Raw genomic sequence first — 26,588 nt, 5'->3', positions numbered from 1 at the left:
CATAGGGCCTTTCAAGAAAAAGTAAAAACAAAGCAATAAAGAGGTCACTGTTTTCTAAAACCTCCATCACACATGTACCACCTTCACGATTCTTGCAGCATCCACGTACCATCTGTGCTTTTCTTTACTCAATATCGGCCTCTTTTTAAAAAACTGAAAAAGAAACCTTGTCTCGCTACCTTAAATGCTAGTTATATTTTTGTAGTACACATTAAAATGAAACTACTAAAATAAAGAGTGTAGGTTTGAATGCCAGCTAGGATCGTCTCCTCTCCTGCTTCTGAGACCTGTCCGGGGACCTGCCGCCACATCCGCTACCCTCAGGCCTGACCTGAAGGCTTGGGCCAGGTTCCTCCATTACGGCTTTCCTTCATCTCTGTTACTGCAGAAACTTGCTTGCTGAGTTTTAAATAAAAAGGAATGTTTAACAAAATCTTCCAAGGAGCAAATCAGGAAAAAAATAACGTTCAATGTAATTTTAATGTTAATGTAAATGTTAAATGAAGGACGATGATACTGGACTATATGTAAAATCTCTTTTGAAAAACAAGTTGGAGTACCGGTGGAATAAATTGATAAACAGCTATCTACATGATGAGTATGAATATTCATAAATCACATTTTAGGGGAATGTGGGTATGTATGTGTTGAGTGCATGTGAGTGGTCGCTTGTGTGCTGATGAATATGAGGATGTGAGAACGTGAAGGACTAAAGACAGCAAGAGCTGCAAGAACGCAACTGAAGCAGTGACATGAGGACCCACCAACCCCAGTGTTCCCTGAAAAATTAACTCCTGGTGTTTGAGAGCCTGAGACGACTGTGTGCAGCTGGTATCCAAATGCATCATCCTTCTTCATCATCCTCACAGTGATTTAGGGCTTGCCATATCCCATGCACTACAGACCTCCCACAAACCTCTTCAATCACCACAGCCCTTTAAGATAGGCCCTGCTCAGGTTCCCTTTTCATGGCAGAAGCACCATCCCCCAGGTCCTGGGAATATTGGCTACTGAGGGTCTCAGCAGGGCCCCTCACTGGGAATTAATCCTCCACCATGAAGAACAGCCTCGCCCAAGAATACACCCCTCCCAGGACCTAGACGGTGACTGGCTGATGAGAAGATACAAAGGCCCCGGCCCCGTGCCTCAGTCTAGACAGCTCCGAGTGCGAGTGCCAGCCTGGCTCCCGAGCTCCCCTAGGATCAGGTGTAGCCTTAGGGGCAACCACATTTTGGATCAGTTTCTTGCTCTACCCAACCCTGCCACTCTCAATTCCTTACATCGTATTTTCTGAGCCATTTTCCCACAGACCTTCTGCACACAACGCTCTGTCTCGAGTCTGTTTACAAGGAGCCATATCTAAGACACTCTCCCTATTTTACAGGTGAGAAAACTGAGGTACAGAGATTCAGTTCTTCCCCAAGTTTACCTGACTAGTAAGTGGAGCCATGATGTGATCCTAGGAAGTCCGTCTCCAGAGTTTGTGCCCCTCAGCACTTCACACTACTGTGTCTTAGGAAGACAAAGGTGGGACCCCCGCTTTCAGTCTTTCCTCTAGCTTACCCCCACGCTTACAATTTCAAATGCCCTGACCAGGCTCCAGGTCTCTGCTCACCCAATTACCAGTTTAAACAAGAATTCTAGGACGCTGACATTTCATTGAAAAATAAGAACGCACGGAGGGGTTGCAATTCCACGAGAAAATGGGTGTTCCCAGCTCCCTTCACCACCACCCGCCCCCAACGCAGGGCTGGCCATGGGCCAGGAGGCGCAGAGGGTCACACCCGAGTGTGCATGAGCAACTGCTGCAGGAGCACACACAGGTGGCACGGGCATCCATCAGGGTTCAGACCTGTCTGTCTTGTCAGCTGAAATTTACGTCAGCTGTCCTTCCTGATCGAGGAAGACTTCCCTCCTGCTCAGCGAGCTCACAGGCTAATGTGCCTTGACACACGCTGAGGGTATGTTCTGGCCTCATGCAAAGAGAAATGCATGTGGGATGTGTCAGGAAGCTCTTCCAAACTGTTTTTTTCAAGTCCAAGATCAAGGTGTCAGCTTTTGGTCGTTTGCTGGCAATCGCTGGAAATTCTTGGCTTAGAGAAGCATTACCCCAACTCTGCCTTCTTCTTCCCTTGGCATTCTCCCTTTGTGTGCGCCTGTCTCCAAGTTTCCCCTTTGTGGAAGGACACTCATTATATTGGATTACCCTACTGCAGCAGAGCCTCATCTTAACTAATTCCATCTGCAGCAGCCATATTTCCAAATAAGGTCACAATCTGAGGTACTCCGGGTTAGAAGTTCAAATATGGAATTTTAGAGAGATACAATTCAACCCCTAACAGGAGTTATCATGAGGATTAAATGAGATAATGCATTTAAGAGCTTAACATAGTACCCGGCTATAGTGAGCATTCAAAGCTATAGCTATTCCTATGTCATGACATTTGTCATGAGAGTAATTGTTGCTATGACCACCATGTTACTGGCTCCTTTCTTTGTCTGTTTCTCTCAGGGGCCCGGACTGAGTATGTATATAGGGCTGCCGTTGAAGCTCTCATAAGATGATATACGCCCCCACACTGCTTTTCATAAAAGAAACAGCCATTTTTCCTGACTCGAGGAAGTCAAACTTGCAAGCTTTGGAAGGCTAGGCATCAATTCAAACAAATTACTAAACCACATTATTTTGATCTTTCAAATCCATCTGACAGCAGAAGGAGTAGGTTTCTTTCCTGCGTTGTACATTATCTGCAGTCATTTGTAATTGTGTTTAAATAAATAGGAGGAGGGCAGCCAAGCAGCGCCCAGAGCACAAGGTTTGGAGACACCTGCATTTACAATAAGAAGACCTAGGGTGCGTAGGCTCACCACCAACGCACCCTGGGGCCCTAGCATAGCTCTCTGCAGCCTCCCTGAGCTACAGTTTCCTAATTTATTCAATTGACAAACATGCATCCCATAGACTAAGAACCAGTATTATACAAGGGCATCAGGCGTAGAGAGAGAACAACAGGCCCCAGTCAAGGGGCTCGCAGGCTCGTGGCCCAGCGGGAGGGGGCAGACGAGCACACCATGCCCCGGTGCAGACGAGGGACCACAACACCGTCCCTCACACGGGGGCAGCGGTTCCTGCTCTCTCTCCCAGGCATCGCACGCGGTTATTTGGACGGTGAGTTCCTTGGGGACAAACCTGACATCTTACTTCTGCCTGGCCCGGCTCTGGATTACAGGAGGGTACTGGGGGTGCTTGTTGGATTAATGGAATGTCTAAATGGTTAAGAACATGGGCTTTTGGGTCAGTCAGATTGGGCAGTTTTGAATAAACTCTGTTACTCTCTACCTGTAAAATGCTGGGGATATCACTTATCTTTGACGTGGTCATCAATTATCTAAATTATTCATTCACTAGGCAAATATTTGTCAGGACCTACTATGTCCCAGGTACCTGGTTCTAAGTCTCAGGGATACAGCAGAGAACAAAACAGACAATGAATAAGTAAAATATGCAGCACATATGACGGGGGTAGCTATTGTGAAGAGGAATCAAGGTGGTAGGAGTTGCAATTTTAAATACGTTGTCAGGGAAGGTCTCACAGAGGTGACATGTGGACAGAAATGTGACATAGGTGACAGCCAGCTGCAGCTCACTGGGAGAAGCATTTTAGGTATTTGGAATTATACCTCCCTCACTGGGTGGCCGTTTTGAGCATTATATTCAATTATGTGTGTACAGTGCTTAGGGTTTTGCCTGGGATGCAGTAAGAGCTCATTAATTGGTAGCTGTTATTAGCATTACGTTAATAAATGTAATTATGTCAAGGAACAAAGGAGATAGAGACTATAAATGTACTCTGTACACAGGACAGCCATACATAAATGATTATTATTATAGTTGTTGTTTATTACTAGCAATTTCCTGTAGGAAAGGCTCCTGACAGCCTCGAGTCACAGAGGGCCCCTTCCCCTCAGGCCCTGGGACTTGAGTCCCAGAGAGTTGCTGATGGGAGAGGAGAGTAAAGGATGGGCTTCCCTCCTGCCTCAGGAAGGAAGCAGTGGGAGCCCCTCATCCTCATCCCACACACACACACACACACACACGCACGCACGCACGCACGCATGCACGGGCACAGCAGGGAGATTTCCACAACTAAGAGCAACATAGTGACGCCAGCTATCAGAGCAAGAATATGGGAATCGCTATTAGCAGATCAAGAACAGATTCCTGTGAATACTTCCGTTATCAGTTCTGATTATTTATTGGATTGCAAATGGCTTTTTAGGTTAGAGAAGCCTGGAAGGCAGCCAAGTAGGAGAGCGGGACTGAATTTCTCAATCACGTGTGTGGATTCAATCCAACCAAGTTTACTCAAGGTTACCAGGGTCGACCTAGCTTCTGGCAGGTGTGAAGTGCGAGGTGAAGTTCTGTGGGTACTGGAGGGATGCGACGCTGTGGTCCCTGCAAATCTGAGATCTGCTCCTTCACTGGAGGAGGCAAATCTGGCTCTCCCACTGGCTGACTGCAAAAGCAAAGTGGAATAGAGTATGAGCGAGAAACGTCTGGAACCTGGTGTGGGAGAAGCAATGGGGGTGGTTTGGTGCTACACTTAACACATAGATAACGATTAGGTTACAGTAAAAAAAATCTCTCTTGAAAATGCTTTAAGTGCCCACAAAGACACATGGGTATCTTAGATTGGGTCCCCCAGAAGCAGAGTCTAGGACAGGGGAATCATGTGCAAGCGATTTATGAAGGACAAGATCTCAGGAGAAACCTGCAGGGAGAGAGGAAAAGGGAAGGGGCCAAGCTCAGATGTGGTTTTGGAGAAGGCCTAACTCAGTCCCACCCCGCAGGGAGCGGCGGAGGGTGAACGGCACGGGGGGGTGGACCACCTCACCGGCTAGCTGCTGCTGCTCGTTGGGCTGGGCTGCGAGGTCCTGGCACCTCCAGGCCAGGAGGCTCCAACTGCCCAAAGTGTGAGCCGCTAAAGCCGCTGGGGGATGGACAAGCCTAACCAAATCCCTAAACGGGATCCCAGGAGGTCTGCCCAGGGCCCTAACAGCGTCTGCTGCAGTTTTTGTATATCATGCTGAGTGGTAGTTCCTGGGGCCACTGGAGTCTGAGCAGCAGTGAGCGGGACTAAGGGAGGAAGAGGAGGGAGGTCTGTGAGCAGATACTGTCCACCTTCAAATCCTAGACTGAGTGACAGCAGAGAGAGAATTCAAAAGTGGTCCCGCTTATAGTTACGGTTTACTATATTCTGTTTTGATACTAAGCCACTACACCCTTATTACAAGTTAATAGATTTATTGTTGAGAGAATTATAAGAGATAATATATGTGAAACAGACTGGCACTTAGTAGGTACAGAATGACTGTTTGCTGGACTTGATTCTAAGTATTGCTTGATTAGGTCCACATTAACTCACCACTGAAATAGCGATAGTAACAATATTAATAGTAATAATGATGATGCAGTTATTGGGTGTTAAGCACTATTGTTAACTCACAAAAACCTTATTAAGTAGGGTGTACTCCTCTCCACTCTCCAGATGAGGAGGCTGAGGCACAGAGAGGTAAGTAATGCCCCAAGCTTGCGCAGCTTTAAGTGGCAGACTGGCTTCTTTTTGCCTGACTTTTCAAATTTGCATTTCCTGTTATAGTTCATCATGGTGCATTTTATCCAAGTTGGAGGGCAGGCTGGTTAGCCAGGAACAGAGGCAGAGAGATCGGGTTCTCAAATCAGCTTCTGTGTAAAGTCTGTGTATGATGCAATTTTGCCAGAACTCTCTGGGTCTGGGATGGGATGGGAACTAAGGGGGTGTAGAGGAAGTTCTGGAAGCGTTTGCTGTTGGTCCAGGTCAACAGCCAAGAAAGGCTCATGAAAGAGGGACCTTAGAATAAACAGGAAACTGCAAGTGCCATTGGGAGCTACCATGAGGTCACGGGACAAGCCCCACTTTCTCGGTCACGCAGGAGACACTTCACACTTGGACTGTTACAAAGCTTCTGGCAAGTTCTCTCATGATTTCCTTGAAGACAAAATTGAGTAACAGGTGGAATGATGAGGGTCCTGGGGATGGAGTCATGACTGGCAGACTGAGCACCTTTCAAAAAGGTCAGATCTACTTTTGGTGGAGTTCCTAGTGCTCTGTTTCTTATTTCACTCAAATTCAACCTAAAAAAAAAATCTATAAGCTAAGTCATGTCATATGTAAGGCACAAATGGGTGGCTGGTGGGAAGGCCAAAGGCTAGCTTTCAGTGTGGGAGAATAAAACCAGGACCCCCGAAGATTACACAGGCAAGAGAGATAGGTCAACTCTAACAAGATGACCTTTAACTCGTGTGTGTGTGTGTGTGTGTGTGTGTGTGTGTGTGTGTGTGTGTGTGTGAACTTTCCTATTTGGATAAAAAAATCAACTGCACAACTTCAGGATCACAGCAGGGCAAGGCAACAGTGGGTGTGAAATGAACAGCGGCTCCAGCCAACAGTGCGATTTCCCTCGGACGAGGAGCTCGGCGGCTTCCTCTTGCCACATGATTCCAAGTACCCGGAGTAACTGGATTCCAACCAAACTGAGCTCACAATATGATGTCCATTTTTCAGGCAAAACGTTGGCACGGGAGGAGAGCGGCAGTATTGAAGCCTTCGTAATTACTCTAAAATCTTGCATAACTTGAACTTTAAGGGACACGCTGGCAAAGGCTGGATTCTTGTTCACCAGCAACAAACGCAAATAGATCAATAAACTCTGCAAATCATCATCTGCTGTTCTTTGTCACCTTCTTGGTGAGATCAATTAGAAGATAACAGCCACCAGAGGGGACATGCCTCAACCTACGGCCGCGGGCCTTTCCTGACAGATGTTCCATTGAGACATCCAGGCCCAGAGCTGACCAAGACAGTCTGGACAGAGGATAAAGAACGAGTCTGGTACTTAGAGGAACGTATGGGTCACCCTTTTTGCAGCTGTGACTATTCCTACATTTGGCCACCCTGTGGGAAGGAGGAGGCAATCACAGGAAACAGCTTAGTAAAAATGGGCCCTCTTATAATCAGAAATATTCCCCAGGAGCTTCTTTCAATTTCTCTATGGCCAAATACTCCTGGAAGCATCGCGGCCCCACACAAACCCGATGTGCTTGCCCCTCAATAACTTCCTAGGAAAAATATTGCGCATATTACATTTTCACAACAGGGTATAATGAGATTTTATTAATTTAGCCTCTGTCACAGGCACCACAGGCTAAATATAGTGTCATTTTAAAAGACAAATTAGAAGAAACATTTACCAGAGGGGGTATACTGCTGGTTAGAGCCATTGTATCTTAGCCTGGCATACCCGAAGACTGTGTCCACTTTGAGATCTGGGACATGATCTTTGTTTTAAGAGATAGGAAACTGAGAAGAATTTTAAAATAATCAACCAAAGAAAATTGAGACTTTAATTTTTACCTGGATGCTTAGCACATGTTCCAAAGCAGTTTTGAAGCAGTACATCTTGTTGGTGAATTTAAAGTACCACTTGTAGTAAATGGGTTCTGGACCCAATTTCAGTCTCTCTCTCTCTCTCTCTCTCTCTCTCTCTCTCTCAGCTTCCCCACACCAACAAGCAATTCCCAGAGACCAGTAAGGTATCTGAGAATTCAGCTCAATTCTGACACTACGTACCAGGAGACAGCATTGGATTCCACAGGTAAAGGTGGCTCAGTCCCACAGGACAGCCCTCTACTTCAGACTTGTACTTCTCACTGCGTGGCTGTAAATCAGAGATTCCCAGGACCCCCTTCTTGGGCTTGATTCACTTGCGAGAGCAGCTCACAAAATTCAGGAAAACGGTTTACTCACTGTGCCACCAGTTTGCTACAGAGAATATTAAAGGATATGAATCAATAGCCAGATGAAGAGATACATAGGGTAAGGTCCCAAAGGCACTTCTGTCCTTGTGGAGCTTGGGGCTCTGCACTGTGGCATGTGGAAATAGTCCGGCCGGACTCTTCTGGGTTTTTATGGGTTTTACATCACTGGCCATTGGCAACTGATTTCAACCTCCAGCCCCTCTCCTCTCTCCTTCCCAGAAGTAGAGTGGGAAGGTGGGACTGAAAGTTCCAACCCTCTAATCACAAGGTTGGCTCCACTGGCAACCCACCTCCATCCTTAGGTGCTTCCCAAAAGTAACCTCATTAACTGAACAAAAGACACCTTTATTGCTCTCAACATTTAGGAAATTCCAAGGGTTTTGGGAACTATGAGACAAGAAATGGGGATGAAAACCAAACAGATGTGAGAAATATATGTTGGTCACCTGAATGACCAAAACTGAGGGGGACCTCCCCAGAAAAACAGATTTTATTTATAAAAAGATGTGTATTTAGACTTCCAGTCAAGATGGAGGCATAGGTAAACATGCTTCACCTCGTCACACAACTACAGAAAATATTACAACCAGACTTCAGAATAAATAACACCCAGAACCATCAGAAAATTGAGCTGTGTGGGAGTCCAACCACCAAGGATTTAAAGAAGCCACATTCATCCAGGTGGGTAGGAGGGGCGGAGAAGCAGAGGTGGCCAGAGAGTCATGGAGGCCCAGTGTCGTGTGGAGGTGGTGGAATGCATGGTCCCACATTCACGTGCGGTGGACAAAAATTGGGAGGAAGACCTTGGGGGTGAAGGATCCCAGCCCCAGGCCAGACCACAAGGCCCAGGGTACCAGCACCAGGAAGATAAATCCCCACAACTTCTGGCTGTAAAAACCAGTGGCGGAAGAAACTGCTGGATTTTCAGGAGACTCCACTTAGAGATCCCACTTGCACTTAGAACTTCCACACTCCTACCCCCTCTGGGATTCAGCACCAGGGCAACAGCTGGAAGGGCACCAGTCACAAAAGGGGAGTAAGCAAAGCGAATAGAAACAGGGCAAGTGCCAGGCTTCCCCCTACACAGAGCCACAAAGTGGTGAAGCAGGTTGCCCTGCCCTGGCAATTACCTAAGGCTCTGCCCCACACAACTTACAGGTGCCTTTTCTATAGGCCACGCTACTAAGACAGGGGCCAAGGCAGCTTTACCTAATACACAGAAACAAATACAGGTAGGCTGCCAAATTGAGCAGACAAACATGGCCCAAATGAAAGAACAGAAGAAAATCCCAGAAAAAGAACTAAATGAAACAGAGATAACCAACCTAATAGATGCAGAGTTCAAAACACTGGTTACCAGAATGCTCAAGGAACTCACTGAATACAGCATAAAAAAGACCCAGGAAGAAATGAAAGTTCCATTAAGTGAAATAAACAAAAAACTACAGGGAACCAACAATGGAGGGGTTGATGCCAGATTCAAATCAAGGATCTGAAACATAAGGAGGAAATAAGCATTCAAGAAGAAAAAAGAACTTTAAAAAAATGAAGATAGTGTAAGGAAATGTCCCAATATCCAAATCATAGGGATGCCAGAGGGAAAGCAAGAACTTTCAAAACTTATTTGAAAATATACTGAAAGAAAACTTCCCTAATTTGGTGAAGGAAATAGACACCAAGTCCAGGAGGCACAGAGAAACCCAAACAAGTTGGACCTAAAGAGGACCACACCAAGACATATCATAATTAAAATACCAAAGGTTAAAGATAAAGAGAGAATCTTAAAAGCAATAAGTGAAAAGCAGAGTCACCTACAAAGGAGTTCCTGTAAGACTGTCAGCTAATTCTCAGCAGTCTAGAAGGGGCTGGCAAGAAGTATTCAAAGTCATGAAATGCAAGGACCTGCAACATGGATTACTCTATCTAGCCAAGCTATTATTTAGAATGGAAGGGCAGATAAAGTGTCTCCCAGACAAGGTAAAGCTAAAGGAGTTCATCATTACCAAGCCATTATTACATGAAATGTTAAAGGGACTTATTTAAGAAAATGAAGAAGATTAAAACTATGAATATTAAAATGCCAAGAAATTCACAACTATCAACAAATGAATCTTAAAAACAAACTAAGCAAACAACCGGAACAGGAACAGAATCAGAGATATAAAGATCACATGGAGGGTTATCAGCGGGGAGGGGGAAGGGAGAGAATGGGAGAAAATGTGCAGGGATTAAGAAGCATAATTGGTAGGTACAAAATAGACAGGGGGATGTTAAGAATAGGAAGTGGAGAAGTCAAAGAACTTATATGCATGACCCATGGACATGATCTTAGAGGGGTGTTGCTGGAGGGAATGGAGGTGCCAGGCAGATTGGGGCAAAGCGGGACAATTGGGACAACTGTAATAGCATAGTCAATAAAATATATTAAAAATGTGTATTTATTCTGACATGTTTAAGCTTCAGTCATCTTTAAAGTGCTCTCCATTTGATGCAATACACCTATCTAGACTTTTTCCATTCTTCAGAAGTTTTTGAACATGTCAATTTTGATGCCTTTTAGTGCTTCTGCCATTTTTTGTTTCAGCTCTTCCACATGGGAAGAACGTTTCCTTTTAAGGACTTTTTTCACCCAGAGAAACAAACAAAAAAATTGCTCAGGGTGAGATCAGATGAATGGGGGGGTGGAGTACGGGAGTCATGCCGTTTTTGCTCAAAAACTGCTGAACAGTATGGGCAGGTGCTCTCGTAAATCACCCATCGTGAAATGGGCAAACACATTGAGTCTTCAAAAAAATTTCACTGAAGCCGAATGCAGCCTCTCACAACAACACCAGCTGGCACACTGATACAGATGGGTTACTAAAATACTCACCTAGTGGGTGAAGTTGGTATTTATAAGGGGCTTGCCCTCCAGAAGATAATTCCAGTATTTTTGTGGATCCCTACTCACATATGTATTTTTTTTTTATAAATCACAATACTGCAGGTGTGAAAGCTTCATTGGAGGAGTCTGTTAATCCACATGTATCGCCGTGAGTGCTGGGAGTGGGGAGCCTGGCATTGCATCCTTGCTCCCAGTTCACAGTACAGGGCGATCAGCACCCAGAGCATGGACACCTTACAGTTACTCACACATGTTGTTTTGCCCACTGAACTGCAGGAAAATTGAGGACAGTTCCCTGGTCTTTATTCCTGAAGCAGAATGGGGTCTTCCCTCTAGGGACCTTGGAGGCGTTCGATACTGCCCAGCAAATATTTCTCTACTTGTCTATCTCCCGTCCTGGGCAGGGGCTCTTGAGGGAGGGACCATACGTTATTCTTGTCTCGGCTCCCAGCACTCACTACGCAGCACAGAGTGCACTAAAGGGGTGAATGAATGCAGGAACAAATATATCTCTGACAGATTTAAAATCAAAATGTGTGTGTGCATGTGCACACCCACATATCACTGAAGCCCCAGGCAATTCTTTAGGTTGCTATTTGGGAGTCACCCAGACTGCCTGTTCATAGTGTGAACTCCTTGGCCTTACTGAAAAGCCACTGTACCACGTGTTCTGGGGCAGGGCTGGGAAATCTGAATTTTTAACAGAGCTGTCTGGGAGAGTCGCAGGCATACAGAAGCTTAGGGATCATTGCCCTACACATTAATTCTGTTGAGGGGGATTCTCATAATTCTCTGGCTTTTGAGACCTAAATAGCGAACCAGAGCAGTTATGACCGTGGCTGAAAACCAGATCCGTGCACTTAGGGAATCTGCGGTGGGCAGGATCGCCGGGCCATCTGTGTGCAGGCGGACACACGAAATCCCATTTCTGGGTGTCCCCTGAGAACAGTAAATGCGGGGAGAGCTGCTTGAGAACACGAAACAGAGCTAAGGGCACCAAGCTAAGGCAGATTCCCAGTCTGGGATGTATGGCAAAAATCTCCTCTTCAACCTGCCAGCCGGGAGCCACCGGCCCAGCTCCCGGCTGAGAGTGTGCATATGGAATCAATTAAAATTGAGTCTCAGCTATAACTAATTTAATGTGTTTAAACGATTTTCTGTGTAGTCAACATGCTGAATGGGTGGCCCAGAAGAAAGAGTCTGCGTGAGAGTGGAAAAATCGACACGGTGTGTGCTGTATAATGAAAACCCTTCAGCAAATAGGACATGCTTCCATTTTTTCCACCTCTCATGCTCCTTTCCTTTCTAACTCTTTATTTATGACTGAACTTGGCCTTGTGCGGTATCCTTGGACCACAGAGACACTTTTTATTTTGTCAGAAGACGTCCTTTTTTTCCCCTCTGATCAGGAGACAATTTTAATGAAAACTGTCTACAACCCAGCGACAAGCACATACTAATATGTGACAAAGGGGCGAAGGAGAAACGGGGGAGGAGTGGAGGGCCGCTCCCCTACTGCAAATCTCCTGCTCGCCTAACGGGGGACGTGCACAGAGGAAGAGACGGCACTGAGCGGGGCGGGGTCAGGACCCATCGGAGCTCCCTGGCTTCGCTGAATCCGTCTCCTTCCTGTGTGACTTTGAAAGACCCCTCTCTGCACCCCAGATCCTCATCTGCCGCACGAGGGGGTCGAATCTCAGGATCTTTAAGACCGCTTTCAGTTCTGATGTTGGCTGAATTATGAGTCACAAGTCGGAGCAGTCATAAATATGTGTCAAGGAATTTCCCATTAAAAAGAAACTCATCTGCAAGCCGTGCGAAGCGATTCAGGCAGTCTTATTTAATTGCTCTTCAAGCAGGGATTATGAATTATTTGGCTGAGACGAAAGTGAGCACTTAGAAGTAGTTATAAATTACCTCCAACTAAGGTACCTCAGGCAAAATGCCTGAGTCCTAGGGTTAAGAGAGATGGCAAAATGCTTCCTAGATTCTGTAGCTCTCTATCCAGCCAATGCCACCGGGGGTACTATGAACTCATTCTATTAAATGAGAAGCAATGTGGAAAAGATGACCTGAATAAGTGTACCCACGTTCTGAGACAGCTCTGCTCTAGTGTTACCAGAGAGACCCTGGGGGAACCTGTCCCTCTGTGAGTCTCAGTCTGGAGTTGCATGATGTAGAAAAAAAGTCTCTGGTGCTCTGTGAAGTCTTTCAGAAGGAGGGGTCTCCAGGCCACTGGGTGGGATGAGGTGGGGGCTGTGGGAAGAGGGGGCTGAGCAGACAGGGCTCCAGGCTCCTCTTCTGTTCAACTGAGAAGCTCCTCTTTGGCCTGCAGGATATATCAGGCACCATGTGAGATTTTATAACAAGAGGTTCTGAGGATAAAAAAAAAAGTTTTAAACCACTCTTTTGAGCAAAGCGGGTACACTTCCCAGTCTGAGTGCAGGCTGTGCTACCAGCACCCACCTTGCTGGTTCTGGAGCCCCAGTGTGCACGAGAGGCACCTAGAGGGCTTGTTGCGCCGCAGCCACGGCCTCAGCCCCAGAGGCTCTCATGCCGCAGGCCTGGGACTGCGCGTTTCTAAGCAGCTCCCAGGGCGCACTTGGAGAATCTTTGACTTGTAAGAGAAAGGCCAGTCTCCTTAGCTTGTTCCTTCATAAATGGGCTCCACTCTACCTTCCCAGCCTCGTCACCCTCCTCTCCGATGCTCCCTGCACACAGGCGTGTGTTTTCCTCTTGCGCACCACGCTCCACCTGGTCAGACTGCCCATCCCCTGTCTGCGTGTCTGAGGGACAGCTCAGATGCTGCCTCTTCCCAGAGGCCTTCTGAAACTTTTTCACCAAAGGTCACAGAAATCCCTCTGGGCTCACGCCGCCTCCCCCGCGGTGCTCAGCACCCCTTGTCATCTGTGTTGAGGTCTGGCCCCTGCATCTGGACCACAGGCTCCAGGACAGAGGGCCCGTCTTACTTACCTCGGTGTCCACACCACTGTCTACACCCCTGGCACCTGCACAGGGGCTCGGTGCCTGGCCCACCCGACCGCGCTGCAAGCCTGAGCGCGCACACTAAGCAACAGGAACATTCAAGAAATGTACCAATCAACTTTTCTTATCTACTTCTCCTAACACCCCAAGACACACTGATTCCATAAATGACTCTTCAAAACTCAGGGCAGCACTTTAGCCATTTCAACCTATTCTTTAGACAAATTTTTCATATTTCCTGGGAACAAAGTCAATGACAAATACATCATCATGAGACAGAAATAACTGTCACTTAGGTCCATTACAAGAAGGCAGGGTAATACAACAATTAAGAGCCAGACCCAATCCAAATTCCAGCTCTACCTCTGATTAGATTTAGTACTTAAATGCTCTGAGCTCCAGGCTCCTCACCTCTAATGGGGATAATAACAGACCTACTTCCTCGGAATGGCAAAGGGATGCAATGAGACCATTATTAACAATAACAATCACTAGCATTTATTGAGTGCCTAGCACTGGGCATACATTATTGAGTTTAAGCTACATAAAGTGCTTATTAGTGTAGCATCTAGCACATAACAAGCATTCAAGAAATATTAGCCATTATTATCATTGTTAATTTTACCAGCGTCTGTGCAAGACATTTATCATTATCCCCATTTCCCAGATGGAAAAACTGGAGGCCAAGGGCAAGTTGCTTGCTCAATAATTATGAGCAGGCTTTACTCTGTAATGGTTAACCTTTATAATTGCCTAACAGAGTGGGTTTTATTTCCATTTTGGGAATGAACACTCTGTGTTTAAAGAAGTAACTTGAAGGTAAAGGTCCAGGATTTGAATCTAACTTTAGGTTTGGAGCTTCTGCTTCCTACCCCACCTCGCCACCTGGTAAATTCCACCTGCTCTGTGTGCAGCCAACTCATCATGGCCTTTCCAACCCACGAGTTACAGAAAAGCATTTTCCCAGCGTGCCCGAGAGCATCCACCACACCTCCCATTTTAGCAGCCCTGAAACTCCACGGCCCACAGGAAGTTATTTCAGTGATCTGAGAACAGATCCAGCATCACAGGGCGTGTGGCACAGCCCTTCTTGCCCCGGACGGCTCCAAGAGGCACTAAGGAAAGTATGGCCCGGGGGCCTGGGACTGACCGTGACCCCGAAGAAGTTTGTCTCATTCATGGCGTTGAGGATGATCCTGCCCAGAGTGTGGTCCGTGTAGTTGAAGTCCTGGATCCGCTGGTGCCGGCTGCTGGCGTGCAGCGTCTCCATGGCCCTCTGCAGCGTCTTGGCGATGACCCAGATGCCATCGTAGGCGTACCCGTGGAACTTGCTGGGCCCCACGCCTGACCGCTTGTTGTTGTACTCCCTCTCATACTGCTGTGGAGTCTGGAAAACAAGGGGTTGGGGGACACCAAGTTACAACCGGTGGGGACATCAGGTGCACAGCGCTGAGAGTCAAGACTCTCCAAGCGTCTGGGCTCTTCATGTGTGTTGTTTTCATTTAATCCTCACAGAAACCTCATGTGACAGGTACTATGATCACCCCCGTTCTGCAGGTGAGGAAACTGATTCGGGGAAGCTGACTTGCCTAGCAACACTGAGCTACTGAATGGCATGGCTGAGATTTGAACCCTGAAACCAGGGTCCCCCCGATACTTGCAGGGCCTGGGGCTAGTATGAGTGGAGGCCCACATCCTATGTCTAACTATGTAAATTACAGGCAGACCAACACACTGTTCAATAAAATCTCTCCTATCTCCCCATTATAATAAATATCTTCCCAATTCTAGGGCTCCGCAGAGCTTCTGGCTGGACACAGCAGCACGAGGAGAGCTGGCCTTGCTCTGTGGTCCACCCTGGCAGCCCAGCCAAGCTCAGTCCATCTCCCTCTCCCTTCCTGCATCCATAGCCCCTTGCCCACCCCAGAGGTGAGGTTCACCCTTACAAGGGTTGACCCAGGCACGAGGTTCCCCAGCACCAAAAGCAGCCCCACCATTTGGGCAGGGAATTCAGGGCGTGGTCTAGGAAGGAGAGAGGTCCAGGCTCTGGCTGGGCATGTCCTGGTGGCCTTGTGGATTCTGAGTTCCCTGGGGTATGGGCAAGGCCCTCGTAGAGCACAGCGCGTAAGGCAGGTGTCCGGGGCCAGGTGTAAGGGCTGTTCTGACCCTTCATCACACCCCTCCTCTTTCCTCTTCCAGAGGAGAGCAGGGTCTGTTAATAACTCGGTGATAAGAAAAAAAAAAAAAAGAAGAAGAAGAAGAATTCTTTTCTCCCACTGAACTGAATTTCAGGAAAAAAAAAATGTCATTGGTGATATTAACATTCTGATTGTGGTCACAAAGTGCTGAAAGTGCCTTTTTACTCCAGGCCCTGAAGCTCGCACATCCTTTGAATGCTGCCCTGGGGAACCTATTACCCTTAGCCTCTCTCGGGCCTTTATTCAAATCACTTCTGAACTCCTCTCCCAGACGCAGCATCAGAGCCCACAGTTTAATCTTAGGAAAACCCCTCTTTGGGGGCAAATCACACATAGAAACCACCAATTCACCGTCAGTTTATACTGGGAAGGGTCCTTAGACGTGGTCCATATGCCCCGCCTTTGCAGCCTGAGATCCTGAGATTTGCCCTAGGTCACACAGCTTGTGTTTGGGTGTGAGCACGCGCACACACGTGTGTAGCTAGACTGGTCCAATTCCATCTCTGTTACTCCTCATTTTTGACTTGGGAGGGCACAACCGCCTTTTGAAAACCACCCCAAGTTGTCTGGGGCCAGGGCTAGTGCATAGGAGGGTGGTGAAGCTTAGCCACCAAAGGCGGGTGGTCCCGTGGCTGGAGCCCAAGTCTCTTGCCCTCGGCTCAAGGCATTAGAAGAGGGCAGTCACTCACAGGTGCCTGGGGACGGCCAAGACCCTCCTTCTGTGGGCCCTGCAGGTGAGGAATTCTGCCCGGCCAAGTGTGAATGCTGGTGACCCAGCAACGGATCCACCTCCTCTTTTTTGGTTTCGGCTCCTGTCAGATGACTCAGGTTTCATCCCTGTTTACAGTTTTCCTCAGAAATGCATCACGTCCAGCCATCACATTCTGTTCCTCACTCAAAATACACAGCAGAAACTCTCTCCAAATGAAAGGTTCTTCAAGGTGACAGCACCGTGGCCAGCCCAGCTCAGCCCCACCCGCTGCGCACCCCGGGGTTGGCTTCTGCAGTCAGCCTTCACCATTTCGCTCTTCCTGGGGGAACACGAAACAGTCCATTAGAGGCTCTCTCTCTTCTAGCCCTTCAGGGTCCTTCGATCACATCCAGTTTGTTCGCACCTCAGGGCTTCTGCACTAGCTGTTTCCTCGGCCAGGAAGCTTCTTCCCCAGATCTCTGCCTGATATTCTTGGCCTTCGAATGTCGACATTGTCACTTCTTGGGGACAGCGTTCCTGACTCACGCTTTCTAAAACCCCCTCACCACAGGCGTTCTCCAGCCACTGGTTTTATCTTCTTTATTGTACTTTTCATGTTTGCAATCTTCTTACTTACATGTTTCCCTGCATATTGTCTGTTGTTCCAGCCTCCCTCCCCACAGCTAGAATGAAGCCCCATGGGGTCAGGGATGCTGTCTTGGGCACTGAGGTATCACCAGAACCAAGACAATACCTACAGAGACCCTTTCTAAGTCTCAGTTTCTCCATCTGAAAAATGAGGAGGTTGGACCAAGTGACCTAGAACTTTCTTCTCAGGGACAGAGGCAAGGGCGTGGCCGTGTGATGACAGGGGATGTGGAAGCGGGCTGGCCGTCCTCCAGCCTCGCGTTGTGGTTGGCTAACTGCGACCTGACGTGGGTCCTGTCTCCCCAGGTCTCCATGTCCTCCCCCGTTGGGTGGCACGAGGGTTCAGTGAGATGAAGCAGGCAAAGTGCCCAGTCCTGGGTGCAGGACATGGTAGGTGCCTGCAAATACCAGCCACTGCTATTAAAGAGTAAAGGTCCTGGTCGTGAGCGTGGGCTCCGGGGGTAGCAGCACAGTCGCTCGCCCAGGATGCCCTGGAGACCCCAAGACGGTGCCAGAGCCCATGGATCAGCAGTCCGCTGGGGGGTGCACAGCCTACCTGTACTCCCGTAACAACTTCCCAGTATTGGACACTTAGGAAAAAGCATCCTTGTATCTAAATTTTCTAAACACACACTGATACTTCTTTTTTTTCCCCAGAATAAATTCCTAAAAGTATAATTGCTGAGGCAAAGGGGGCACAAAACTTAAGCACTATTCACACATATGTAGGTAGGGGCTAAATTCTTCTCAAACATGAAAAGTTAAAATTCCACTGGGTATGAAAGTACCCATTTCCCTGTATCTTTGGCAACAACAGGTATTTTAATTTTAAAAGTCATTGTCAGTTTGTTAGGTTAAGAAAAAAGTATATCTTCTTTTAATTTTAATTTGCATTTCTCTGATTAACGATTATAATGAGTTCCTTTCATTATTTTTACTTCTTAAGTGCTTTGCCGTTTAATACCCTATTACTGTGATGGTAGTCATACCTTAATGTTTTGTTTTAATACGTCCTTATTATTATTCCACCTTTTTACCATTTGGCCATATTTTACCTTGATGTTTAAATGCAATATGAATTGATTTCTGGTTAATTCAGCTACTGGCTATTTTAAAAGTACTCAAATTATTTGAATGTGTATTTCTCTAATTAATTGCTTTAAGCATAAAATGAATGAGGTCCCTTTGACTTCTCTCCTCCTGGGTTTTGCTCCTGCGAGCTCTCTGATGCGTACACAGGCGTCCAGGCTGCTGGTGTCTGCCTGTGAGTCCTGTTAGGTCAACCTAATGATTACATTTGGATGACATCTCCGGACCTCTTCACTTCCTATCCAGAACATGTTGCCAGGGCATCCTTCAGGGCTCCTGTTCTAGAAGTCGGGAGTCCAGACCTGAGCGTGGTCTCACAAGGAGGTAAGAGTGCCATTTTAAAACTTCTTTAATATAGTTTATTGAGGGTTTTTTGGGTGTGTGTGTGTGTGTGTGTGGACCCTAGAGGGATCAAGATCATATTGTTTATTCAATTTGACCTTGGGACCAACACAAGCCCTTACAGATCCATTTTACATGTGTACTTATTAATCTGTATCTTTTCTATGTCAAAAACTGTTCTTCATTCCAGGGACAAGGGCAGAAGGAGGGCGGAGAACACTGGGAATATGGCTGTTTACCTCATTTCTGTGGGCAGAATCCTTGGAACGGGACATAGATGTAGCTAAACCCTGAAAGGTGACCTCATTCTCCCTGTTTTTGCAAGCACCAAGCCGAGGTTTTCGCCACTACCTTATATCTCAGGCCATTCATCACTTCCCAGGTGAAGCCAGCACCAACCTCCCTTGGGCAAAACAAGGACAGCAGGAAGAAACGATTGTCTGAGAAAAAGTAATAGCTGTTTTTAAAGCAGGCCTCCTACTATTCAGGGCAGAAGAACTTCTTCCATTTTAAAGCCAGCACTGAAAGCTGATTAATTACCCATTGTCTGAGGTCAAGTGTATGTGATGTTAAAAGTTTCTAAGAAAATAACCTTATATAGATTGTCCCAGTTAGTGACAGGTTGTGCTCCAGCATATTTTTGAAAGGCAGCTGTTGGAACTTGGAATATGATTTCCCATAGAAACTCTGGTATAAATGGCGGGTGGGTTCCCAGGCGATCCCATACGGGCTTGCCAACCCCACTGGGCTGCTAAATCTTGCTTTGGGAGAAGGGGGCCTCACGGACTGCAGAGAGGAGAAGGGGAAGGACACATCTCCAACTGCCACCCCCACACCCTTCCTCCTGCAGCTATAAAACTGGCAGAGTTTTTTTCCCTAGAATTCCTTATAAGGTGCTGGAATCACGGTGTCTCATTTAGTCTGCTGGTTCCTACGCTCCAGGTTGTATGCCACCTGGGAGCTTGATAAAAATGCAGATGCCAGGGCTCTGCCTTTTGTTTCCATGTGTCTGGGAGACAACTTAGACACCTGCACTTTCAAACACCTTTGAGGATTTCAATGATATACAAATCAGTTACCACTGATTAAGTCCCTTCTAGAAACTGATTATTGGATCTTTTCGGTAGCAACTTCCAGATTTGTTGAGCTCCTTCTGAGACTCCTCCAGTGTTGGGAAGTCCACTCTCTCAGGCGGAGGTCCCACTCGAAGAATCCTTGCTGCCTGTGGGATATCCTTCCGGATGCAGAGTTCACATCTCTCTCTCTGTAACTTACATTCAACACGCCCCATCTTCCTGGGAAGCCATAATAAACACCTGCCCTTTCTTACAGCGCCTCCAAGAGCTGAAGACAGTGACATGCTTACCCCATCCCCCACAGGCTCTTCTCCTTTTAAGTGAAATAGTCTCAATTCAGACTTTACCCTGACTATGATGAAATAGCTTATGTCAGACCAAAGCTCTTACGAAGAAAATTCAGAAAATCGGAGTAAAATAGAAAAACAGATATTCAAAGGTGTCAGAAAGCAACCGGGACATCCAGGACTTGAGGAGCCAAGATTCTGGAGAGAGGAGAAATGCTTTGAGAAGAGCCCAGCATTCTCTGCTGTTCCCCCTTGAAGCATTTGATAACTTGTAAGGCTCATAGCAGAAACAGGAACCATTATATCAGAGTTTTCAGCAGTTCCACAGAGAAGGGAAAACAAAAAAACTGTAGTTTATGGATGTCAGAGCAGCAAGGCTTATAGTGCCAAAGGATGGGAGAAAAAGGAAACACAAAATAGTGAGCCCGGTATTCAGGCTGGCATTTGCACTTGAAATATTTGGTGATAACTAAGCTGCATAAAGCAAGAGGCTGAGAAGTCAGGCAAAAAGTGGTGCTGAGGGGCTCAGCAAATAAGCAGAAGTATTTACAGTTTCAGAGTATTGGAAAGGCAAAAGTTGGAGTCCAGGGCCCGTAAATACCCAAGGATTTCAGTTGAGAATGCTGCAAGACAAATACCAGAAATAAGGGCAAACCAAAATAGGCCAGGCCTTACAAAAACTGAAACCAAATCTGAATCATCTCAATTCTTGATTAGATTCAAGTGATCTGTCCCTTTCCTAGCTGCCTGCTTGAAGACAAATAAATCTTCTCCAGAGAAAGATAACACCATCTGTAGTCTCCACAGATTTTCATATCCACACCAATTAATCAAATTTACCATGTGTACTAGGAAATAAGACTACATAAGTAAAAAAAGAAGTTAAGTAATTTGGTAAAGGAGAAAAGTAGAATATAGAAATAGACCCCCAGGTGATCCAAAACTTGCAAGTTACTAAATATGGACTCTAAAAGAGCATGATTTATATGTTCAAAAAAAAAAAGATTAAAATATATAGACTATCACCAGAGAAATGGGAGCGTGGAAGAAAAAGAAAATAAAATGGAAATTCTAAAAATCAAAAATAAAATAACTGAAAATAACTCAATAAATGAATGAAGAAGCATATTAGACACCGCAGAAAATAGGTTAGTGACCTGGAAGAAAGTTTAGTAGTAAATATTCAGACTCAAGTACAGAAGGAGAAAAAGGATGGAAAATAAGAAATGAACATAAGCAATGTTGAAAATGTATAGCATATATATAATTGGTATCCTGGAATGTGAGGAAAGAGAGAATAGGCAGAAGCAGCATTTAAAGCAACATTATCTTTCAATTTCCTCAAATACACATCAGCCTACAGGTTCATGAAGTTCTATAAAGCTCTGTGAACTCCAATCAACATAAACACACACAAAAAACCTCACTTAAGCAAAGCATTGTAAAACAGCTGAAGACCAAAGCAAAAGCAAAAATCTCAAAAGGAGCCAGAAGGAATAAAAGAAAAAAGATGCATTACCTCCAAAAGACCAAGAGGAAGCCTGACAGCTGACTTAATAGAAACAATGAAAGCTGAAAGACAATAAAATGACATCCTAAAGTGCTGATAGCAAATAACAGATCATCTAGAATTCTACACCTAGTTAATGTATCTCTTCAAATTAAAGGTGAGAGAAAGTAAATTTCAGACAACAGAAACTGAATTTGTCTTCAACAAACACACAGTAAAAGAAGACTAAGAAAAGTTCTTTAGGCAGAAAGCAAATGATCATAAACAGAAGAGAAATGCAGGGAGGAATGAAAAGTAATAGAAACTGTAAATATGTGAGTAGATCTCAGTGAAAAATCACACCAGGGCCAAGAACATCCAAGAAAATCTTAAAGAACAACAAAGATGAAGGACTTAAACTATCAGGTATCTGGTTTTATTATAAAGCCTCAGTTATTAAGACAGCGCGGTATCGGTTAAAGGGTGGGCAAATAAACCAATGGAAGAGAATAGGAAGTCCAGAAACAAATCCACACTATATACAGTCATTCAATTAATGACAAGGGTGGCTGCTGTAGCATCGAGGGTGGGGAGGCTAAGTGGTCCCAAATCAGTCGGTTATCTATGTTGAAAAAAATTAATCTTGGTCTTATCTCAGGCCATACTTAAAATTAATTCCATGTGGATTCTATATCTGAATGTGAAAGGTAAAACACAGCTTCTAAAAGACAAGACAAGAAAATATCTTCATGAGCTTGAATGGGCAAAGAAGCTTAAACAGGACACAAATATACTAGTCATAAAGAAGACTAATAAACTGGATGTCATTCCAATTAAGAATTTCTGTTCATCAGCCCTGGCCAGTGTGGCTCAGTTGGTTGGAGTGTTGCCCCATTACCGAAAGGTTGTGGGTTTGATTCCCTGCCAGAGCACATACCTAGGTTGTAGGTTCAGTTCCCAATCGGGACACATATGGGAGGCAGCCAATCGCTATTTCTCTCTCTCCCTCCCTCTCTCTCTAAAAGCAATAAAAAATGTCCTTGGGTGAAGATAAAAAAATAAAAAGGATTTCTGTTCATCAAATACATCATTAAGAGGGTGAAAAGATAAAATACAGAATGGGAGAAGATATACGTATAACCATCCAAGATTTATAGCCAGAATATAAAAAGAATTTTTACAAATCAATAAGAAATAAGCAGAGACTCCAAGTGGAATAATGGGCAAAATACCTGAATAGGCAATTTATAAAACAAAAATAGCTAAGAACAACTATGAAAAAATAGGGAGGCCTTATTAATATAACAGCTATCAAGACTTATTGTAAAGCTATAGTGCAAAATGGCCAATAAAGATATGAAAAGATGCCCAATTTCATTGGTCATCAGGAAAATGTAAATTAAAACTACACACCCACAGACTGGCTAAAATTAAAAAGCTGATAATACTAAATGTTGGTTAGCATGCAAACCAACTGGTGCTCTCAATCATTGCTGGTGAGGGTGTAAATTCGTGCAACCACTTTAGAAATTGTTTGGCAGTGTCTACTAAAGCTGAACATATGCAAACCTTATAACTCAGAAACTTCAGCACTAAGTATGCACACAGTAGTCATTTGAACATATACTCAACAAAACATATCAAATAACTAGAAATAAACAAAATATGTGCAATTCTATACAGATCATTATAAAACATTTTTGAGAGAAATTAAAGAAATGTAAGTAAATGTAGTGATATACAAAATTCATGGATTAAAAGACTCTATAATAGTAAGATGTCAGTTTTCCCTAAATTGATCTACAGAAGCAACAAAATTCCAACAAAAAATGGAGCAGGTTTGTGCAGATGTGTGTGTAAATTGAACACCTGATTCACAACTGCATACAAAAATGCTAAAAACAAAAATAGCTAAGAACAACTATGAAAAAATAGGGAGGCCTTATTAATATAACAGCTATCAAGACTTATTGTAAAGCTATAGTGCAAAACTAAGGCAAAAGTGTTTTGGTGAAAAACAGACAAACAAATGGAAGAGAAAAGAAATAGAAACAGAAATAGATATATGCAGTCATTTGATTTACGATAAAGGTAATATGGCAGCACAGTGTGAGGAAAGGTGGATGTTTCAGTAACTGATAATGAATCAATTAGATATCCATATGAAAAGGAAAGGAAGAAAAAGAATCTTGATCCTTACCTCACACCATACACAAAAATCAACTCCAGGTTGACTGCAGATCTAAATGTGAAAGGTAAAACAATAACACCTCTAAAAGACAAGAGAGGAAAATATTTTCATGACCTTGGGGCAGGCTTCGTTAAAATAAAGAATTTCTGTTCATTAAAAAAAAATACCATTTAGACAGCTCACAGGCAGCCAAAGACAATGCAAGCTGTGTGTTTAATTAACCTCCTTAAACTCCCCAAACTATACTATTGGCCTTAAAGCCACAAAATTTTATACAAGATCATACACTCACCAATAACGGAAGATGAAGAATACAAAATCAATAAGAAGAATGCAAAATCAAGATGAAGAATGCAAAATCACTGTGAAGAAAAAGGAAAATTAACAAATTCCAGCACTACAATCACTTATGCTTTTGCCCCACTCATGCCCTGTGCAAAGCTTGTGGCAAATAAAAGCAGATCAAAGAAAACCGTGGAAAAACAGATGATGGGAGCCATATAAGGCCACGTTAGAATAAGGACCAGCAGGACTGATCCACGATGAACCTGAAGATACTGATCAGATGGCCGATCAGAACACTTACAATATAAAATGGATTTGAAAGTATTTACCAAGAGACGTACGATGATGTTCCAAGCAACATTATTCACAATAGTCAAACAGTGAAATACTTATACAGCAGTGAAAATAAACAAATGTTCACACGGGACAACATAAACTAATCTCACTAACATAACATTGTGTGAAAGAGGAAGGCCCCAAACAGTATATGAAGGTCTGTCCAGAAGGTATCCAGCCATATAATATGCAAAGTAGAGACATTTATTGAGGAAGATATGATACAAGAAATACTGTACAGAGGACAATGATGCCTCAGTCCCCTTTAAAGCAGGCACCTGGGAACCTCACAGTTCTCCCATTCGCCATCAGCTGCCCCATGATATTTTCCTGAATCTCATCAATGGTCTGAAATCTCTTCCTTTTCAAAGGTGATTTTAGTTTAGGGAAAAGCCAGAAGTCACAGGGCACCAAATCTGGGCTGTAGGGGGTTTGAGTCAACTGAGTGATTTGATGTTTCACCAAAAAAAGATGTGATGCGTGAGCAGGCGTGTAGTTGTGATGAAGCTGCCAATCATCAGTTGCCCATAGCTGTGGCCTTCTGAATCATCTGAGTAGTTTCCACAGAGGAATGTTCAAGCTTAACACAAAATCTGATGCAGATTTGTTGCTCTACTTGCTCAGTCATTTTGAATGCAATGGCCACACAGTACACATGCTCACTCAACAGTGCCTACTGTCCCTGCTGACTAGTACAGTGAAGTCGTCATTGTTCATGCATGCACATTCCAGTCCACTCTTCCTTGGCTGCCAGGTTACATTAATGCTGTGCAAACTGCACTCATTATATTAGCAATGGCTGGACTTTTCCCAGACAGACTTTATATACTGTATGATTTCATTTATTTAATGTTCAAAAACAGGCATCTGTGTAGTGACAGAAGTCAGACGAATGGTTACTTCTGGCTGTGGGTATTGAATGGGACAGAGCCTGAGGATGGCTTTTGGATTGCTAGTAATTTTCTTTTTCTTGACCTGGGTGGTGGGTAAATGGATGTTCTACTTAAACAAAAACAATTATTTTAAAAAATCGAAAGTAATCCCAATTCCTTAGGCTGTTCCTCACCTCACATCTCACTGCTCCTTTTTCCTACTCCCGAGGCTCCCGTGCTGAGGGGCAGCGAGAACTACAATTTATTGAGCACGTATTTTGTATCTGGCACTTCGTAAGATATTTCTGTACTACCTCACACCTCAAAGCTCCACGTCCTTTGTTACGGGGCTCCCATGACGTTGACAATCAGATGAGTGCAGCAGTTCACGGGTCATTGGCTCTAAGTCAAGGACTCACTAGATTTGTGTTTCCTCCAGTTCTGTTGAATAAATAGTTGCAATGGTCACAGAAGCTTCTTGCCAGAAAACATTCCAAAACTCAAGAGAATGAGCCTGTGCCTTTGATAGAGTGTTGGGGCCACCTCTGAGGTCCCCACTGATACAGGGTTCCGTGAGCATCTCCGTCTGGTGCCTGGCCCAGCTGTGTGTCTCAGCAGGGGAACTGTAATGAGAGGATGTCCTTATTGGCAAGCCTGAGCCATCACCGGAGAAACCTGGCCAGAATCACAAATGCTAACCATGGAGACAAACCTAATGGGACTTGGAAAAGTGAAAGCTGAAACTGGAAATCATCAATGTTAAGAGTCATTTTGAGGGAGGAGACTGGTGATGGGGAACCTCAACGAAGAGAAAAAGGCAAGACATTAGAGCCAAAGCAAGTGTCCAGAGGCTGTTGTCGGAAGTTCTGGAAGACTGAGCTCTGAATGTGCTATGGAAGCCAGAAGGTCTGCACTTATTTCCTCATTAGAAATTCCAGTAGTAAGGGGCTGATGAAGGTGCTCTGGAGGGAGACCATGACCTTGTTATTCCTCCTACTAAAGATCTCCTGGGTGCCAACGAGACAGCTAGGGACAGCTTGACACCAGAGACAGGCGTATGAAAGAGGGAACCTCAGAGAATGCATTCCAAGAGGGAAAACTGTTTCACCTGATTGTGTGAACCTTCTCTCTCAGGAGTCGCCTTTATTTTGGGGATTCCAGGGTTTGACATTATAATCGTGTCACCAGAGCTTGCTATTACCCAACACCATAGAGAACTTAGCTGGAAAAGGCCATCAGGAGTGATGTGGTCCAGATCTCTCATTTTCAGTTGAAAATACTGAGGCCCAGGGAGAGAACGTGACTAGTTGAATTAAATGATGGGAATGCCAGAATTTGCGCCAGCTCTGCCGATTAC

At 45.0% G+C, this 26,588-nt stretch overlaps 1 protein-coding gene across 1 annotated transcript in view; it reads right to left on the bottom strand.

Moving 5' to 3' along the window:
• GABBR2 (gamma-aminobutyric acid type B receptor subunit 2) overlaps positions 1 to 26,588 on the bottom strand; it is a 331,202-nt gene that overhangs the window by 116,960 nt on the left and 187,654 nt on the right. The window contains exon 7 of the mRNA XM_054584622.1: positions 14,878 to 15,114. Within this exon, the coding sequence (XP_054440597.1) occupies positions 14,878 to 15,114 (237 nt within the window). The remainder of the gene's footprint in view (positions 1 to 14,877; positions 15,115 to 26,588) is intronic.

This window comes from Pteronotus mesoamericanus, unplaced genomic scaffold (genome assembly GCF_021234165.1).
Source record: "Pteronotus mesoamericanus isolate MK-2021 breed Mesoamerican mustached bat unplaced genomic scaffold, CSHL_Meso_final contig_78, whole genome shotgun sequence".
Taxonomy (NCBI): Eukaryota; Metazoa; Chordata; class Mammalia; order Chiroptera; family Mormoopidae; genus Pteronotus; species Pteronotus mesoamericanus.
This window is presented reverse-complemented; position numbering and strand designations above follow the sequence as displayed.